This window comes from Salvelinus sp. IW2-2015, unplaced genomic scaffold (assembly GCF_002910315.2).
Source record: "Salvelinus sp. IW2-2015 unplaced genomic scaffold, ASM291031v2 Un_scaffold1799, whole genome shotgun sequence".
Lineage (NCBI taxonomy): Eukaryota > Metazoa > Chordata > Actinopteri > Salmoniformes > Salmonidae > Salvelinus > Salvelinus sp. IW2-2015.
This window is the reverse complement of record NW_019943172.1, coordinates 56,219-77,968: the sequence shown is the minus strand read 5'-3', so window position 1 is coordinate 77,968 and position 21,750 is coordinate 56,219. Positions and strand designations below refer to the sequence as shown.

General features: G+C 39.2%; 1 protein-coding gene and 1 long non-coding RNA gene across 2 annotated transcripts in view; both read left to right on the top strand.

Annotated features, from left to right (window-relative positions):
- The window catches only part of LOC139024703 (uncharacterized), a 25,359-nt gene extending 17,733 nt beyond the window's left edge, over positions 1 to 7,626 (top strand). Inside the window, exons 3-4 of the long non-coding RNA XR_011476033.1 lie at positions 7,064 to 7,156; positions 7,247 to 7,626. This is a non-coding gene — a long non-coding RNA (uncharacterized lncRNA). The remainder of the gene's footprint in view (positions 1 to 7,063; positions 7,157 to 7,246) is intronic.
- An 8,207-nt stretch (positions 7,627 to 15,833) lies between these two features.
- Positions 15,834 to 21,750, top strand: part of LOC112072009 (oocyte zinc finger protein XlCOF6-like) — a 15,598-nt gene continuing 9,681 nt past the window's right edge. The window contains exon 1 of the mRNA XM_024139416.2: positions 15,834 to 16,439. Coding sequence (XP_023995184.1) covers positions 16,274 to 16,439 — 166 coding nt within the window. The 5' untranslated portion in view covers positions 15,834 to 16,273. The remainder of the gene's footprint in view (positions 16,440 to 21,750) is intronic.

The following is a 21,750-nucleotide window of genomic DNA, read 5'->3' as shown; positions in this document are numbered from 1 at the left end:
AACCTATAATGGACAAACTTATACTGGACTGGACGTATACTGAGACTAAGAACAAATATAACTGGACTGAAATTATCTGGACGTGGACCCAATGAACATAGTATACTGACTGGCTATTTACTTGACTGGAATCTATAACTAAGGACAATGAACTATAACTGGACTGGAATTAATACTGGACTGACTATACCTGGCTGTGAATCGTATACTGAGCTAGGATTAAATATACCGTCACCGGACTAGTACAGTGGACGTGAGACCTTGATACTGGATGCTCAATATATCGAAAAATAAACTGCCTAAAACTTAAACTGACTGGACTATAATACTTGGAACTAGAGAAATGTATACCTCCACGCTGCGCTGAATACTGCGGAATTGAACAAGTATAACAGACATGTGAAACAATACGAACTGAACTGAAACCGGCTAGAACCCTCACCAAGACAATCGAGACCGCTCGAACTATATCTGGATGAGCGTATACTAGGATCTGACATATCCTAGACCCTGCCAATTTACTGGCCTGGACCTAACTTTCATGAGACTTGACTATTACATGACTCGCACGTATACATGAACGGACTAAATACATAGCCCTCGGACCTCATAACTCGACACTCAACTATACTGAGACTGAAAACATCAACTGGACCTGACTATGAACTGGACTATACTGAGACGACCACTATACCCCTGATGCTGAATCTACTGACCTGGACGTGATATATGACTGACTGACTAACATACGGACGTGGATGGATACTGGACCGGACCTATTACTGGACTAATTATACGGACTAACTATACTGAGACTGGATGTTACTGGACTGGACGGATTATACTGACTGACTATACGACTGAACTATACTGACTAAATGATACTGGACTAAATACATAATGCACTGAATTATAACTGGTAACCTATAACGACTGGACTAACTCGAATTACTACTGGATTAAACTGGACTGACTGATATACTGGACTGATATACTGGACTGAACTTAATACTGACTGAACTATCTGGACTGATATACTGACTGAACTATACTGATGAACTATTACTGGACTGATTATACTGGACTGAACTTATACTGGACTGATTATACTGGACTGAAATATACTGACTGAACTATACTGGACTGAACTATACTGGACTGAAAACTATACTGACTGGATTATACTGACTGAATATACTGACTGAACTACTGACTGGCAACTGAATGACTGTATACTGGACTGAATTATCTGGACTGAACTATACTGGACTGAAACTATACTGACTGAATATACTGGACTGCATACATATACTGGACTGACATACTGACTGAATTAAACTGACTGATATACTGGACTGAACTGACTACTGAACTTACGACTGATATACTGGACTGAACTGATTATACTGGACTGTATAAGTACTGGACTGATTAATACTGTACTGGATATACTGTACTGGACTGATTATACTGGACTGAACTATACTGGACTGAACTATACTGGACTGAATATACTGGACTGATATAACTGGGACTGACTATACTGGACTGAATTACTGGACTGAACTGTACTGACTAACGTATACTGACTGACTATACTGGACTGAACTATACTGGACTGAATATACTGGACTGAACTATACTGGACTGAACTTACTGGACTGACTTACGACTGAAACTATACTGGACTGAATTATACTGGACTGAACAGTACTGGACTGACTATACTGGACTGACTAATACTGGACTGAACATACTGGACTGAACTATACTGGACTAATATACTGGACTGGTACTGGACTGAACTATACTGGACTGAATACTGAACTGAACTATACTGGACTGAATTATACTGGACTGCGAGATTATACTGGACTGTAATTATACTGGACTGAATTATACTGGACGGTAACTATACTGACCTGACTATACTGACTGAATGTACGACTAACCAGTACTGCGACTGAACTGTACTGGACTGATACTATACTGAACTGAACTACTGACTGACTGACTGGACTGACTACTGGATGACGTACTGACTGAACTGTAGGACTGACATCTGATGACTTATACTGATGTATACTGATACTATACTGACTTGAACTTACTACTGACTGGCGAACTATACTGGACTGAACTATATGACTGAACTAACTGATGCTAACTGGATGAACTACGGACGAACTGTTAACTGGACTGACTTATACTGAACTGAGAAATTATACTGAACTGAATTATACTGACTAAACTATACTGGACTGACATTAACTGCACTGAATCTATTCACTGAACTGAACTTAACTGGACGAATCTATACTGGACGGACTATACTGGACTTGACTATATATGGACGAATTTACTGATGACTTACTGACCTGGAAATATGGACCTTATGGATGGATCTATACTGGACGGATTACTGGACTGGACTAGGACAGATTATACGACTGACCTTGAATATACTGGACTGAACTATACGGACTGGATTAACTGGACTGGACTATACTGGACTGAATTATAACTGACTGGATCTACTACTGGACTGGATATAACTGGACTGAAACTTACTGGACTGGACTGAACTATACTGGACTGGATCTATACATGACTGAATGATATACTGGACTGGACTATACTGGACTGAATTAACTGCTGATAACTGACTATATGATACTATACTGGGACTGTTATCGGACTGGATTAACTGGACTGATTCTGACTGACAATGATGATTTACTACTGACTGAACTATACTGGACTGGATTATACTGCACTGGATTATACTCTGACTGGATTTAACTGGACCTGACTATACTGGACTGACTTATACTGAGACTAACTAACTGACTGGATTATAACTGGACGGATATAACTGACTGTTATACTATACTGGTATTACTGAATTATACTGGACTGAACTAACTGCGAACTATACTGGACTGAAACTGTACTGAGACTGACACTATACTGGCTGAACTATATACCTGACTTAAGACTGACAGACTGGAGACTGAATCTATCTGAGCTGATAATGACTATTATCTGGGACTGAAACCTGTATGACTGGATGTAACTGGACTGGACTATTATACTGACTGATTATACTGGACTGAATATGGACTGAGTACTGGACTGAACTCTACTGCAAAACTGGAACTATACTGACTGAATATACTGGACTGAACATACTGACTGAACTAAACTACTGACTATACTGGACTGAAATTAATGGACTGAATTATACTGGACTGGATATACTGGACGAACTATAACTGGACTGAAACTTATACTGGAACATATTCTGAACGATATACTGACTGATTATACTGGACTGAACTAACTGACTGAATTATACTAGACTACGGTATACTGGACGTAGTATACTGGACTGAATTATACTGGACTGAAACTATACTGGACTGAAACTATACTGGACTGAATTATACGGACTGAACTATGACGACTTATCTAACTGATATATGACTGGACTGGATTATACTGGACGTACTTATACTGTATTTAACTGGACTGATTATACTGGACTGTATATACTGACTGAATTATACTGGACTGGACTATACTGGACTGAACTATACTGGACTAACTATACTGGAACTGAAACTAATGACTGACTGGACTAATTACTGTGACTGAACCATCGATAACTGGACTGAATATATACTGACGATATCAACGAATTAACTGACTAAACTACTATACTGAGACGGGATTATTACTGGCAAACAATGCTAATGTTAAATACTAAACTATACTGGACTAATATACTGATGAAATCGATTATATAGAACCTGGGTTATACTGGACGGACGATTATACTGACGTATTACTGACTTGTATATGACTGGACTGTGATTATACGTGGACTGATTAACTGACTGAATTAACTGGGACTGAATTATACTGGACTGATTATACGACTGAGACTGACTATTAGACTTGACTGAATCCAGGACCAGACGTGGTTCCATGCTGATGCTAAAAGCCAGGCTGTAGAGGGGAACCAAAGTTAGTCACACAGCTTATAGGTTTATTTCACTATTTGAGACTATAGCTGCAGCCAATCCTATAGTTATGTTTAACATTGTTAATAGACAAAGCTAATTGTATAATTTGAGACTGGACTAATTACAGGCCAGCAGAGCCAAGCTCCATGTACATTGATCATCCACTTGCTCTAGAGCGAGATCTCATGGAGGAATGCCAAAATACCAGCAACCCCAGTGTGAAAACCTTGTTAAACGTACAGAAAACGTTTGACCTCTGTCATTGCCAACAAAGTATAATAACCAAAGATGAGATAAACTTTATGGTTATTACCAAATACTTATTTCCACCCATAGATTTGCCAAATAAATTCATTAAAAATCCTACAATGTGATTTTCTGAATTTGTTTTTCTCATTTTGTCTGTCATAGTTGAAGTGTACCTATGATGAAAATTACAGGCCTCTCTCATCTTTTTAAGTGGGAGAACTTGCACAATTGGTGGCTGACTAAATACTTTTTTGCCCCACTGTATCTTAAGATTCTGTAGAAAATATTCTATTCAATAAATATTGTTTGTTTATACCTCATTCTGTTCTGTATTGGTCTACTTGTTCTTAGACCGACAGATGGAGCAAACTGTTTTAAAGCAGGGAGGATTGTAGTGGGAGCACTGAGGTGACTGTGTGACAATGACAAATGGTTTACATGGCTCACGGGTCAGGTAGGAGGGCCCCTTAGCAGAATTTTGCTTAGGGCCCCAGGGAGGTCAGGACCGGCTCTGTGTGCAAGATTGGCTGAGGAATAACGGCTGTCTGGTGGCTCTTTGAGGGAACTCGGTTAAACCTGAATGCTGTCATATATTGGTTCACTTATGCCCTAAAATAAATGTATTAATATAGGCAGAATATTGTCTATCAATTCATTCATTGGGCAGAATATTGAATAGCAATTCATTCATTGGGCAGAATATTGAATAGCAATTCATTCATATGGGCAGAATATTGTCTATCAATTCATTCATATGGGCAGAATATTGTCTATCAATTTGTTGAGCTGGGCAGAATATCAAAATCAAATTAAATGTATTTTCACATACACGTGTTTAGCAGTTATGTTACTGCGGGTGTAGCGAAATGCTTGTGTTTCTAGCTCCGACAGTGCAGTAATATATTGTGTGTACATTTGTTCATATGGGCAGAATATTGTATAAAAACATTTAGAAAACATAACATTTGTATTTTTGAATGTGCTCCATTCGTTGCTTTCCTTCTTAGACAGAATAAATAAAACAGGGTTGACGAATAACTGAAACGTTTATTCATAAGCCTACTAATACATTAATTCAACTAGGCCTATGATATTTCATTGAATAAGCCTAGCCTACTCAAACATAATAATTGGCTTTTGCAAGGGCATTCATTTTCAGCACCATCTTTTCATCCATTGGAGGAGTATTAGGCTATAGGAATCAAGACCAATGTAAAGTCTGTGTTAATAGACTACCGGTTGTATTGTTTTGATATGAAAGTAGATGGAAATGACTGACCTGCACAGAAAGTGTCCAGATGACTCTGGCTCTGTGCTGAATCATCAGTAGGTGTGAATGTTCTGGAAGCTTCATTCTAATCAGTTATGAAACCATTAAGGAATCATTCAACCTCTTATGGGCCATCAGTGGGACAAAAAGTCTTGCAAAGTCTACGAGATGATATGTTTTTAAACCGTTTTTTTGAAATGTTCATATTGATATTTTAAGCTACGCTGTGAAAACTGATTTATGGGCACACAAATACAAAATGATGTATGCAATTGCAAAATCAAATGCTTCTAACCGAAAGAGTCACCTAACTTGTGTCCCACTGGGCKATGTTGATTCTACCAGTTTTTTGCCCAGTGTAGGCTGGTACTTCAATAGTCTGTGCGTAGGCTAACAGACCTATTTGTTGGATGTGCAATTTGGTATCCAGCTGTTTTGTTAGGCCTAGTGATACTGTTGACCATCATCAGCTGATCAAGGAAATATTTTTCTGAATGACAGTCAAGTACCAAAATGGTGTTCGGGAAGACTGTCCAGAATATGTTGATGTCTCATTCGTAGTGGGCATCATCCCACTGGGCAAAGACTGGTTGAATCAACATTGTTTCCATGTCATTTCAACCCCCCCACATCTAATCAATGTGGGAAACTGTTTGGATTTGCAAAAAGGCATCAATGTAACGGTATTTTGTCATTTTTTTCGACTTTTAACTGAAGTCACATGACATGGTGCTTTTTTGTTATTGATTTCATGTTCAATTCAAGTTAGTTGACAACCAAACGTAAACGCAAACAAGGCAACCGTAAACATCCCCCAGGATGATGCAGCGCCCCCCTTGGGCCAATCGGTGTAATTTTGTAAATGACAAATCTCTATGGTAAGACGCATCATTCACCAACGTTTTCATCAAAATCAGGCCAGTGGTGTCTGATATTGCGTTAGCTAGCCTCAGAAACAACCAAATGATGGCTTTTTTACCAGATCCAAATATTTTCGCATGAACTGTTTATTTTCATAAATTCGGTATCCTAAGATACAAAATATAATATTCTGCACCTATATGAACGAATTGATTTTAGGCCACGGCCCAAAGAACAGCTACATGATTTAATGAAAAGCAGCAAATAGACAAAACATTGTTTCACATTCTTTAATAAAAAACAAACAGTAGCAGACAATAGGCTATAGAGCTGGCTTCAGTTCCCCCGTAAAAAGAAATAGGCCTACAAGGAAACTCGATGCATCTCAACGACAGGGCTGTACGCACAAAGAGTTTTCCACATTAAGACACGTAAGTGCATGAAACCTGTACAACACACACACACACACAAACTGGGCATCACTATGGGGTCACTGTGTGTGCCTGTGTCTGTGAGAGAGATACCTGGACCATAATGAAGTTATACTCGTACATCATCAGTTGCTAGGTGATGCCCGTTGCTAGGATGTTGACGGTCAGAGCTGACTGGATCTCTGTTGCTACGGTACCAATGTTTACTATGTTCACCTGAACAGGTGAGATAAGAGAAGGAGGAGAGAGAAAGGAGAGGAGGAAGATGGAGGGGAAAGAGAGCAAGAGGGAGAGCGAGTTGGAGGAGAAGGAAAGAGGTGAGAGGAGAGGAAAAAGTAGGAGATGAGTGAACTTTCGATATTTATTTTTCTCAAATAAGAGGCAAAATACATATTTGAAATCCCCAGACTACTGTGATAAAGATGACAGACATATGAGGACTGTCCTAGAACGCTGTGAATGCACCCAGGAACCACTTCTTTCAACGTCTGACTGGTAATACAATCCCACACACCTGGCATGTAAATTAAACCTATAATCTGGTAAAACAATCCCACACACCTGGCATGTAAATTAAACCTATAATCTGGTAAAACAATCCCACACACCTGGCATGTAAATTAAACCTATAATCTGGTAAAACAATCCCACACACCTGGCATGTAAATTAAACCTATAATCTCCCAATCTCTCTACCACAACTCTGCCTCAATGTTTTGATTTTTCTGAATCCTTAAAGACCGACGCGAGCAGTACCATTTACAGGTGTGTCTGTGCCTCTCACCTTGCCTCCAGTCTGGTCTGTCAGTAGTCCCACCTCAGCCAACCTGCAGTCTGTTCCCTCAAAGGTCATCACTGAAACTCTCACACTGCAGAGCACATAGAGACAACCAGAAACAACACCAAAATAAGTGGCTAGCTAGCGTTAGCAATGTTTGGTGGTCAATGAGAATCAAATAAAATGTATTTATATAGCCCTTCTTACATCAGCTGATATCTCAAAGTGCTGTACAGAAACCCAGCCTAAAACCCCAAACAGCAAGCAATGCAGGTGTAGAAGCATGGTGGCTAGGAAAAACTCCCTAGATAGGCCAAAACRTAGGAAGAAACCTAGAGAGGAACCAGGCTATGAGGGGTGGCCAGTCCTCTTCTGGCTGTGCCGGGTGGAGATTATAACAGAACATGGCAAAGATGTTCAAATGTTCATAGATGACCAGCATGGTCAAATAATAGTAATCAGAGTGAACAGGTCAGGGTTCCATAGCCGCAGGCAGAACAGTAGATACTGGAACAGCAGCACGGCCAGGTGGACTGGGGACAACGAGGAGTCATCATGCCAGGTAGTCCTGAGGCATGGTCCTAGGGCTCAGGTTTTTGACAAATTAAATGTGATTTGTGATGTGAGATGCTACTTGTCTTTCACTATTTCTCTGTCTCTCTGTCTCTTTCTCTCTCTGTCTCTCTGTCTCTATCTTTCGCTCTGTAATTCTCACCCTATTGAACTCAGAAAAAAAGGGATTTCAGGTCTCTCTGTGACCCCCACCTAATGTCTCCTTTTCTCTCTCTGATTTCATGCTCCAGCTGTCTCTCTCTCCCTCTCTTTCTCTCTCTCCCTCTCTTTCTCTCTCTCTCCCTCTTTCTCTCTCTCTCTCTCTCTGTGACCCCCACCTAATTTCTCTCTTTCTCTCTCTGATTTCATGCTCCAGCTGTCTCTCTCTCCCTCTCTTTCTTTCTCTCCAGAGTTATGTGTATCCCTGCAGGCTAACTACTGACAACAATAAACCCAGGAATTAATGTATGTGTGTTGACCCACTTGATGATGACAAAGGTCCCGGAAGACATCATCTGCTTGTACATATCTCTGTCCATAATATCTCTGTCCGTAATATCCCTGTCCGTAAAATCTCTGTCCGTAATATCTCTGTCCGTAATATCTCTGTCCGTAATATCTCTGTCTGTAATATCTCTGTCCGTAATATCCCTGTCTGTAAAATCTCTGTCCATAATATCCCTGTCCGTAAAATCTCTGTCCGTAATATCTCTGTCCGTAATATCTCTGTCTGTAATATCTCTGTCCGTAATATCCCTGTCCGTAAAATCTCTGTCCATAATATCTTTGTCCGTAGTATCCCTGTCCGTAAAATCTCTGTTCATAATATCCCTGTCCGTAATATCTCTGTCCATAAAATCTCTGTCCATAATATCTGTGTGTGTGTGTGTGTGTGTGTGTGTGTGTGTGTGTGTGTCCCACGTTTATTTCCTTTTGTGTTGGTTTGACTACAACCCAGCAGATCATTTTCTTTTCCTTTCACCCCTCCCCCCCCCCCTTCTATCCCTCTTCTATATATCTCCCTTTCAGCCCTCGGTGGCTCGAAAACTCCCTAGAAAGCAAACACCTAGGAAGAAACCTAGAGAGGAACCAGGCTATGAGGGTGGCCAGTCCTCTTCTGGCTGTGCCGGGTGGAGATTATAACAGAACATGGCCAAGATGTTCAAATGTTTCATAAATGACCAGCATGGTCAAATAATAATAATCACAGTAGTTGTCGAGGGTGCAACAAGTCAGCACCTCAGGACGTAAATGTCAATTGGCTTTTCATAGCCAATCATTGAGAGTATCTCTACCGCTCCCGCTGTCTCTAGAGAGTTGAAAATAACAGGTCTGGGACAGGTAGCACATCCGGTGAACAGGTCAGTTCCATAGCCGCAGGCAGAACAGTTGAAACTGAGCAGCAAGCACGGCCAGGTGGCCTGGGGACAGCAAGGAGATCATCATGCCAGGTAGTCCTGAGGCATGGTCTAGGGCTCAGGTCCTCCGAGAGAGAGAAAGAAAGAGAGAAAGAGAGAATTAGAGAGAGCATACTTAAATTCACACAGGACACCGGATAAGACAGGAGAAGTACTCCAGATATAACAGACTGACCCTAGCCCCGACACATAAACTAATGCAGCATAAATACTGGAGGCTGAGACAGGAGGGGGTCAGGAGACACTGTGGCCCATCCGATGATACCCTCGGACAGCGCCAGACAGGCAGGATATAACCCCACCCACTTTGCCAAAGCACAGCCCCCACACCACTAGAGGGATATCTTCAACCACCAACTTACCATCCTGAGACAAGGCCGAGTATAGCCCACAAAGATCTCCGCCACGGCACAACCCAAGGGGGGGCGCCCTCCCCTTGGGTTGAGCTAGCAAACAATGTAGCAAAAGTATTAAGTACTCCTCGTGGACTATTAAATTATTTATCCATTTAAATATTACTTTTTTGAAAAATAGCTCAGTTTTGCCATAGCCGTCACTGGCCTTCATATGATATAAAGTGAGCTTGTCCGAGGTGTCGGACTCAACAACAGTCAGGGTTGCCAGGTCAAGCAAAAATGTCTAGCCCAAAGACCACTCAAAACCCGCCCTAAAGGCCTGAAAACTAGCCCCATTTTGGGTTTTTTTCACAGCAAGAGAGGAGTTGTCATATCTATGCAATAAACCCTTTTTCCCGTGACGCTAACGAGCCAATTAAGAAGGAATATGAACATCACAGTAACTTGTAACGACGTTAGAAGCTAAATTTGGGTTTCTTCAAAATAACAATTATTGCTAGCTGTGACGTGACGTAATAAAGGAATTTGAATATGTGGCAAGAGAAAAGATAATTCTCCCCTATTAAAGTCGCCAGATCATTTTCCATCGATGGATGTCGATTTAACTCGTTTGACTGCTGTGATTAAGCAATAAGGAACAAAGGGGTATGGTATATGGCCAATATACCACGGCCAAGGGCTGTTGTTAACACGACGCAACACAGAGTGCCTGGATACAGCCCTTAGCCGTGGTATGTTGGCCAAAAACCACAAACCACTGGTTACCACTGTAATTAGAACAGTAAAAATAAATAGTTTGTCATACCCGTGGTATATGGTCTGATATACCACGGCTTTCAGCCAATCAGCATTCAGGGTTCGAACCAGGTTTATAAATGTAATCATAAACTTCCTGTTTCTGTTTGTCTTTTATTAAAGAATGTGAAACAATGTTTTGTCTATTTGCTGCTTTTCATTAAATCATGTAGCTGTTCTTTAGGCCGTGGCCTAAAATCAATTCGTTCAATGTCTCCTACCTCTTCTAATTTGACTAGCACCTATGCTCCTCCTCCTCTTTTCCCCCTGCCCCGCTACAAAGTTTCTCCCAGGCAGTCACTGAGTCCGAGGTGCTAAAGGAGTTCCTTAAACTTGACCCCCCAAAAAACATCTGGGTCACATGGTTTAGACCCTTTCTTCTTTAAGGTTGCTGACCCTATCATCGCAAAGCCTATCTCTGACCTGTTTAACCTGTCTCTCCTCTCTGGGGAGGTTCCCATGGCTTAGAAGGCAGCCACAGTTCGTCCTTTTTTTAAAGGGGGAGATCAAGCTGATCCTAACTGTTATAGGCCTATTTCTATTTTGCTCTGTTTATCAAAAGTGTTAAAAAAAAACTTGTCAATAATCAACTGACTGGTTTTCTTGATGTCTATAGTATTCTCTCTGGTATGCCATCTGGTTTCCGCTCAGGTTATGGATGTGTCACTGCAACCTTAAAGGTCCTCAATTGATTCTAAGCAATATTGTGCTGCTAATTTTATTGACTTTATTGACAAAGCTTTTGATACGGTAGACCATTCCATTCTTGTGGGCCGGCTAAGGAGTATTGATGTCTTTGAGGGGTCTTTGGCCTGGTTTGCTAACTACCTCTCTCTAAGAGTGCAGTGTATAAAGTCAGACAATCTGCTGTCTCAGCCACTGCCTTTCACCAAGGGAGCACCCCAAGGCTAGCCCAGCCCATCAGTCTATACTGTACATTATTATATATTATGAAAGTTGGCTAGCCCCATAGGCTATACTGTACATTATTATACATTATGAAAGTTGGCTAGTCCAGCCCATATCTATACTCTACATTATTATACATTATGAAAGTTGGCTAGCCCAGCCCATAGGCTATACTGTACATTATTATACATTATGAAAGTTGGCTAGCCAGCCCATAGGCTATACTGTACATTATTATACATTTTGAAAGTTGGCTAGCCCCCATAGGCTATACTGTACATTATTATACATTATGAAAGTTGGCTAGCCCAGCCCATAGGCTATACTGTACATTATTATACATTATGAAAGTTGGCTAGTCCAGCCCATAGTCTATACTGTACATTATTATACATTATGAAAGTTGGCTAGCCCAGCCCATAGTCTATACTGTACATTATTATATATTATGAAAGTTGGCTAGCCCAGCCCATAGGCTATACTGTACATTATTATACATTATGAAAGTTGGCTAGCCCCATAGGCTATACTGTACATTATTATACATTATGAAAGTTGGCTAGCCCACCCATAGGCTATACTGTACATTATTATACATTATGAAAGTTGGCTAGCCCAGCCATAGCTATTATCTACATTATTATACATTATGAAAGTTGGCTAGCCCCATAGGCTATACTGTACATTATTTATACATTATGAAAGTTGGCTAGTCCAGCCCATAGCTATACTGTACATATTATACATTATGAAAGTTGGCTAGCCCAGCCCATAGGCTATACTGTACATTATTATACATTATGAAAGTTGGCTAGTCCCATAGTCTATACTGTACATTATTATACATTATGAAAGTTGGCTAGTCCAGCCCATAGGCTATACTGTACATTATTATAACATTATGAATTGGCTAGCCCAGCCCATAGGCTATACTGTACATTATTATACATTATGAAAGTTGGCTAGCCCAGCCCATAGGCTATACTGTACATTATTATACATTATGAAAGTTGGCTAGTCCAGCCCATATCTATACTCTTACATTATTATACATTATGAAAGTTGGCTAGCCAGCCCATAGGCTATACTGTACATTATTATACATTATGAAAGTTGGCTAGCCCAGCCCATAGGTATACTTGTACATTATTATACATTATGAAAGTTGGCTAGTCCAGCCCATAGGCTATACTGTACATATTATACATTATGAAAGTTGGCTATCCAGCCCATAGGCTATACTGTACATTATTATACATTATGAAAGTTGGCTAGCCCAGCCCATAGGCTATACTGTACATTATTATCATTATGAAAGTTGGCTAGTCCAGCCCATAGGCCTATACTGTACATTATTGTACATTATGAAAGTTGCTAGTCCAGCCCATAGCTATACTCTACATTATTATACATTATGAAAGTTGGCTAGTCCCATAGTCTATACTGTACATTATTATATATTATGAAAGTTGGCTAGCCCCATAGGCTTACTGTACATTATTATACATTATGAAAGTTGGCTAGTCCCATAGGCTATACTGTACATTATTATACATTATGAAAGTTGGCTAGTCCAGCCCATAGGCTATACTGTACATTATTATACATTATGAAAGTTGGCTAGCCAGCGCCCATAGGCTATACTGTACATTATTATACATTATGAAAGTTGGCTAGTCCAGCCCATAGGCTATACTGTACATTATTGTACATTATGAAAGTTGGCTAGCCCCATAGGCTATACTCTACATTATTATACATTATGAAAGTTGGCAGTCCCATAGTCTATACTGTACATTATTATATATTATGAAAGTTGGCTAGCCCAGCCCATAGGCTATACTGTACATTATATTACATTATGAAAGGTGGCTAGCCCATAGGCTATACTGTACATTATTATACATTATGAAAGTTGGCTAGTCCAGCCCATAGGCTATACTGTACATTATTATACATTATGAAAGTTGGCTAGCCCAGCCCATAGGCATTACTGTACATTATTGTACATTATGAAAGTTGGCTAGTCCCATAGGCTATACTGTACATTATTGTACATTATGAAAGTTGGCTAGCCCAGCCCATAGGCTATACTGTACAATATTATACATTATGAAAGTTGGCTAACCCCATAGGCTATACTGTACATTATTATACATTATGAAAGTTGGCTAGCCCCATAGGCTATACTGTACATTATTATTCATTATGAAAGTTGGCTAGCCCAGCCCATAGGCTATACTGTAACATTATTATACATTATGAAAGTTGGCTAGCCCAGCCATAGGCTATACTGTACATTATTGTACATTATGAAAGTTGGCTAGCCCCATAGGCTATACTGTACATTATTATACATTATGAAAGTTGGCTAGTCCCATAGGCTATACTGTACATTTTTTATACATTATGAAAGTTGGCTAGCCCCATAGGCTATACTTGTACATTATTATGTCATACTGTACATTGCATCTACCTTATATTATACGCTTTGGTGAAACGAGATGGTTATATTGTCTACCCATTTGGAAGAGGGTTGGAGAAGTAGGGAATCACAGCATTTGTTTATGGAAGTTTTTCCTGTCATTATCAGGGGATAAAATATAACCCTGATCCTATGTTCATAGATTAACCCTGATCCTATGTTCATAGATAACCCTGATCCTATGTTCATAGATTAACCCTGATCCTATGTTCATAGGATTAACCCTGATCCTATGTTCATAGATTAACCCTGATCCTATGTTCATAGATTAACCCTGATCCTATGTTCATAGATAACCCTGATCTATGTTCATAGATAACCCTGATCCTAGTTCATAGATTAACCCTGATCCTATGTTCATAGATTAACCCTGATCCTATGTTCATAGATTAACCCTGATCCTGTGTTCATAGATAACCCTGATCCTATGTTCATAGATAACCCTGATCCTATGTTCATAGATTAACCCTGATCCTATGTTCATAGATAACCCTGATCCTATGTTCATAGATAACCCTGATCCTATGTTCACTAGATAACCCTGATCCTATGTTCATAGATTAACCCTGATCCTATGTTCATAAGATTAACCCTGATCCTATGTTCATAGATTAACCCTGATCCTATGTTCATAGATAACCCTGATCCTATTTCATAGATTAACCCTGATCCTATGTTCATAGATTAACCCTGATCCTATGTCATAGATTAACCCTGATCCTATGTTCATAGATAACCGATCTGTTCATAGATAACCCTGATCCTTATGTTCATAGATAACCCTGATCCTATGTTCATAGATTAACTCCGATCCTATGTCATAGATTAACCCTGATCCTATGTTCATAGATTAACCCTGATCCTATGTTCATAGATTAACCCTGATCCTATTGTCATAGATAACCTGATCCTATGTTCATAGATTAACCCTGATCCTATGTTCATAGATAACCCTGATCCTATGTTCATAGATAACCCTGATCCTATGTTCATAGATTAACCCTGATCCTATGGTTCATAGATAACCTGATCCTATGTTCATAGATAACCCTGATCCTATGTTCATAGATTACCCTGATCCATGTTCATAGATTAACCCTGCCTATGTTCATAGATTAACCCTGATCCTATGTTCATAGATTAACCCTGATCCTATGTTCATAGATAACCCTGATCCTATGTTCATATATAACCCTGATCCTATGTTCATAGATTAACCCTGATCCTATGTTCAAGATAACCCTGATCCTAGTTCATAGATTAACCCTGATCCTATGTTCATAGATTACCCTGATCCTATGTTCATAGATTAACCCTGATCCTATGTTCATAGATAACCCTGATCCTATGTTCATAGATTAACCCTGTATCCTATGTTCATAGATTAACCCTGATCCTATGTTCATAGATTAACCCTGATCCTATGTTCATAGATTAACCCTGATCCTATGTTCATAGATTAAACCCTGATCCTATGTTCATAGATTAACCCTGATCCTATGTTCATAGATTAACCCTGATCCTATGTTCATAGATAACCCTGATCCTATGTTCATAGATAACCCTGATCCTATGTTCATAGATGCGCATTACAAAACATAACCCAATCTACACCGGTCATACGGCTCCTTCGGAAAGTATTCGCACCCCAGTCTGAATTTATTACTGGTCTGGATCTTGTAGTGAAAGCCCAGATGATATAAAAAGATTGATACATTTCAAATATGCTTTCAAGAAAACATATTGCATTTCTGCGATAGTGTTTCTTGTCAGTTCTGACCTAATGCTGCTCATTGACGATAGTGATTTAATCTTGTATATGGTAATGATATTCAGTCGACTCCTGATTTTAATAATTGATTCTCCCAGGATATCCTATACTTATGATAACCACCTTTTGTCTACATGTAGTCATCGTTTCCCTTTACTACTGCTCTGTAGAGTGTCTTGCACAGTAAACCTCCATCCAGCTGGGGGCGCTGCTCACCCTCACTAGAACCATTGCGTTTTATAAAATGATTTCACTACAACACGGAAGTAGGATTGGAGACGAGTTTGTTGGTTTTTGCATTCCTTTTGTGGAGTAAAGAACGACATATTGACTGAACTAAATAGGCGACCCAGATCTAAGTCGACTGAAAATGTCTAAACTACAGTTGTTGAGTGTGTTTTTAAATGATCGTTTAACGGCGGCTGATGTGGAGATTTTCGGGGCAGTTGAGAAAACGGTAATGGAGTACCAGGAGGAGAATGATCGGCTACGGAGACTGCTGCGGATCACACCGGAGATAAAACTATGTAGAATAGGTTCGTAATCGTATTAAATTATACCTATAGCTAGCTATAGTTCTACTCAATTCTACTTGTAAGAGATCACCATTTCAACAATTTTAAGAATTATTATTTTTTAATTTGTTTTAATTTTACAGTTGTCTTTGTCACGAAAAGATGATTGAAATAGCCTACAGCTATCTGCACTCGGTTACGTCTAAGAAGGGCGGCTAAGAGACAATTTATGCTTGACTCGAAAATGTGGTCGTCGGCGTTGTATGGATGGTGTGACGCAATTCGCGAACCCTCCAGAGGCACACACAGGCCAGATTAGTTTTATTGTTCACCTCTGTTGTCTAGTTTACCTCTATCTTTTTTTAATGCAGGAGTTTGTTTTAAACTCACCCAATATCGTTAGCCTGAATGCTAGTGGTTTGAGAGATCTTACAAAAAAGTAAAGCTGTATTGGTATAATGTAAACGCAGTAACGCAGATTTTGCCCTTCAGGAAACTCATTCGTGTGAAAGTGACTTGAAATGTTGGAAGTGACAATGTGAAGACATTGCCTTTTTCAGTCATGGTTCAAACCATTCTGCTGGTGTTTTGACGCTTATCAACAAGTTTAAAGGCGACATTCTAGAATACACATCTGCACAGGTTGGGAGATGGGTCATAGTAACTGTTCAACTTGACAATGTGTATGGACACATGCTTCAAATAAGACCCCTTTTGCCCAACTTCCTAGAAAATGAGAGGGTTTACAAATACTCAGAGGCTTTTCTAATTCTCTCAGGGGATTTTAATGAAACACCCGATGGACTCTGCTGATCGTTTTCTTCCTAGAATGAGTCAAAGCTCTCAAAATAGCAATATCGTCACAACATTATGCAATGATCTCTCTGTTGTTGATGCCTGGCGTTATTTCAACCCGGATGCAAAGGGTTATACCTGGACCGACAAATATGTCACGAAAATCTAGAATAGATTTCCTAATTTCCCCCGTTTTGTTATAGATGTAGATCATCAGTTGGCTCCCTTTTCTGATTCTCATTTGATTTCCCTGAATTTTAAAGCTACTAAAAAAATCTAAAGGTATTCAAGGATATTGGAAATTTAAGCAACACACTTCTTAAACATCCTATTTTCACTGGAAACATCAAATCGTTAGCCAAAGATTTTGTTTTTTGCAAGAGAAGACTTGGGTCCAGGAAGTAGAATTCTTCAAATTTAAAGTCAAGAGTTGTAGCCATTAAACGTGCCAAAGAGCTGAAGCACCTGAAGAATCTTAGAGAAAGAGTTGATGAGCAAGCTTGACAGTTTTCTACAGAAAGATAATCTATCTCAAGAAGAAGCGTCTGTATCTAAATCTTTACAACTAGAATTAGAACAGTTTTACACAGATCTGTCAAAGATCAAGAGCAAAATGGATTGAAGAGGGGGAAAGAAACACCAGTTAATTTCTTTGCACTTGAAAAGAGAAACTACAAAATAAAATCTATAACGGCACTCAAAATTAATGATGTTTTATGCAAAGATCCCATTACAATATCAACATTTGTCAATTCCTTTTATTAAAACCTTTACAACTCACAATTTCAGGAAGATGGTTGTGAAAGCTACATTTGCCACATTCAGAATTATGTCTCTGTAATTGAGGATGATTTCCACTCAGTTTGCGATTCACCTCTGTCAATTGAAAAAATTAGAGAGGCTCTGAATTCAATGAAGAATGGGAAATCTCCTGGCCCTGATGGCCTGTCAGTTGAATTCTATAGACAGTTTTGGAGGTTACTAGAACACACTATTTTTAATGTTTCAAGATTGCATTGAAAAAGGTGAAATGGTCTCCACTATGAAACAGGGCCTTATTTCACTGAAGCCCGATAAAGACCCTTCTCTTATTGACAAATGGAGACCAATTACTTGATTAAATATTGATTACAAATTGATTGCTCTGGTTTATGCCAAAAGATGAATGAAAGGAATAGATACCATTATAAATGAGACTCAAACAGGATTTATGAAGGGCCGTCACATCAGCTCTAACATTCGTTTAGTCTTGGACCTTCTAGATTATTCAGATGCAATTGACTCAGATGCGGTTGTCTTATTTTTGGACTTCTGTAAATCCTTTGACACAATTGAACATGAATTCCTCTTCCGGTCTCTTACACTCTTTTGGTTTCGGCGATTTTTTTTTTTTTTTGTCAAGGTCATTCGCATGTTTAAAAAATATATAAATAGTTCTGTGTTACTAAACCTTAATACTTCCAAAAGATTCAATATCAACAGAAGTGTACGACAGGGATGCCAAATTTGGCCATTTTTATTCATTTTGGTTGTGGAACTTCTACCTCTAGATATTCTGAATAATGCACATTTGTATGGCTTAACCATTTTTAACAAAGAKATCTAKATMTCCCAATTGGCTGATGATACTACTCTTTTGTTAAGAGACAAAGACCAGGTCGCCCATGCCCTTAATGCTATAACTGCATTTTCTATTGCATCAGGATTAAAACTGAACGTTTCTAAATGTGAAATATTATGTTTATATGACTCTGATGATAAAGAAATTAAAAACATTCCTCTAAAGTACTGTGTTAAATATTTAGGAAAACATCTGTCAAAAATACATTTAGTCAGACAACATATGAATTTCTCTCCTAAAATGTATAAGAGAAAATATTTAATAATTGTCTACAAAGGGATCTTTCTATACTTTGGAGAGTACTTCTGTCCAAGGCAGAGGGACTGTTTCGCTCTACCTGTAAAGAGATCAACAAGACGTTTCTTGACTTGTAAAAAATAGGTCAAACAAACTTTAAGAAGTCAGTCCTCTCGAATTAAAGACCTGAAGGAGGTCTGGAAGTGTTGGATGTTGTTGACATAAATTACACTTTCAAGATCAATTGGTTGAAAAAATGTTTGCTCAATACAGAATCAATTTGGTATTTAATGCCAAACAATGTGTTTTAATAAGTTGGGAGGTCAATTTTTACTGAAATGTAATTATCTTCCTGAAAGATTACCTGCTAAATTTGCTAGGTTTCACCAATAAGCTTTAATGTCCTGGAAAATATGTTTCCTGCACAGATTTTCCCCACATAAAGCACTTTTGTGGAATAATTCAGACATTACTGTAAGGAATAAGTCATTGTTCTACTCCAGCTGGCATGAGAGGAATATTGACTTTGTTCTTGATGTTTTCGACAACAGGGGTAATATTCTAGCATTGAAAGAGTTTCCAATACCTTTCAGAGAGTTTATTTCTGTGATCAAAGCCGTTCCCAGTGGTCTAACTACACTAATGAAAACTCATCTTAGCTTTGGTGATGATCACAGAGTTTACCCAGATCTCAGTTTGGAAGGCGTGGGCTTACTTAAGAAATCTTGTTGTAACAAATACATAAAACACATTTTAACATTCACGGAACCAACTTATGCCTGGAGGAGGGGAAATTGTTTTTGGAAAATGCTTATTCCTGACATAGTCTGGGAAAAAAAGCTTGGTTGATGCATTACAAATATTGTATACCAAACAAATTGAAGGAAGTGCACTTTAAGATTCTACATAAGATATATCCATGTAATTCTATGTTGTCCAAATTTGCTGATCTTGATCATATCTGTGGAGGTGAAAATCTGTGATAGATTTTAAATAAAAATACTTATTTACCTTTTTGAACACTACCCATGTTTTTGACATGAAGGATATAATATGAACTATTGCAATGATAACAAGACCATTGAAATTATTGTGCTTTTTAAAATGTATTCTTGTTGCCGAATACTTTATACACAAACAAAAAATTCCAGAATTCTATACCAAAATTACAAATATTTTTGATTTGAATTGAATTATCTTGTAAAGACATTATCCTTAGTAAATAACAACAAGAATAACATATTCCTGGATCATTTAAAAAAAATTCAGAGTGAATACAATTCGATTAGAATTGTCATATTTAAAAAAAGAAAATATAATATTTTTTATGTTATTTATATATATTATATATATTTTTTTTTGTTGTATTATTTTGTATTTTTTTGTTTATACCTGTATTATTATTATTATTATTTGACATGTTTGATGTAGGGATGTAAGTTGTTGATAATTTTGTATAATGAATAAAAAATAAAATAATATAAAAGGCGAAATTGAGCTCTGTACACCATCGCACCTCTCAAATGTTGTGACAATGTGGATGGCGCCATATAGCTCCGCATTGACATGATTGGTTGACGGTAGGTGAGGGCGGGAGGTCTTGTAATAAACACAAACTCACTTCCTTGTCAACTTCCTTCACAACAGCTCTGCGTTGTTCCGGGAAGCGCAAGAGGTATAAATGCCCTGACATCTGCAGAGGCCGTATCACCGGCCAATGCAGATGTCGGATTGACAAATGCGGCGCCTGTCAGCCTAGATCATTACTTTACATGTGCAACGGTCGATATGCAATAATTTTAATCTGTACTTGCATACGACGTAGTTTGGGTCCATTCAAAGCGTGGTACATTTTCAACCAACCTTTACTTGCCGATACTTCCTTAATTCTCATCTGGAAGGTAAAGATTTGTATTTATTTAACCTTTAATTTTGACGGAGTCAATGCTGAGACCACGGTGTCTTTTCCAGATGAGCCCTCTATAGCATCACAATACATCATTTTCATTAGTAATTTAGCAAACTCTCTTATCCAGAGGGATTCACAGTTAGTGCATTTATCTTAAGATAGCTAGGTGGGACAACCACATATCTCCCAAGCATAGTAAGTACAAATTTTTTCCTCAAAATAGTTCTGGGGGGGGGGGGGGGGGGGTAGTCAGACTGTAGCCTTGTCTCAGCCAGGTCCAGGGGGGGTAATCAGACTGTAGCTTTGCTCAGCCAGGTCAGCAGGGGGGGGGGGGGGGTAATCAGACTGTAGCCTTGTCTCAGCGGGTGGGGGGGTTAATCAGACTGTAGGCTTTGTCTCAGCCAGGTCAGCAGGGGGGGGTAAACAGGCTGTAGCCTTTGACTCAGGCAGGGGGGGGTAATCAGACTGTAGCTTGTCTCAGCTAGGTCAGCAGGGGGGGTAATCAGACTGTAGCTTTGCCTCAGCCAGGTCAGCAGGGGGGGGGGGGGGGGTAATCAGACTGTAGCCTTGTCTCAGCGGTCAGGGGGGGGTAATCAGACTGTAGCTTGTCTCAGCCAGGTCGCAGGGGGGGGGGGGGGAAATCAGACTGTACCTATGTCTCAGCCAGGTCAGGCAGGGGGAGGTAATCAGACTGTAGCTTGTCTCAGCCAGGTCAGCAGGGGGGGGGTAATCAGACTGTAGCTTTGTCTCAGCCAGGTCAGCAGGGGGGG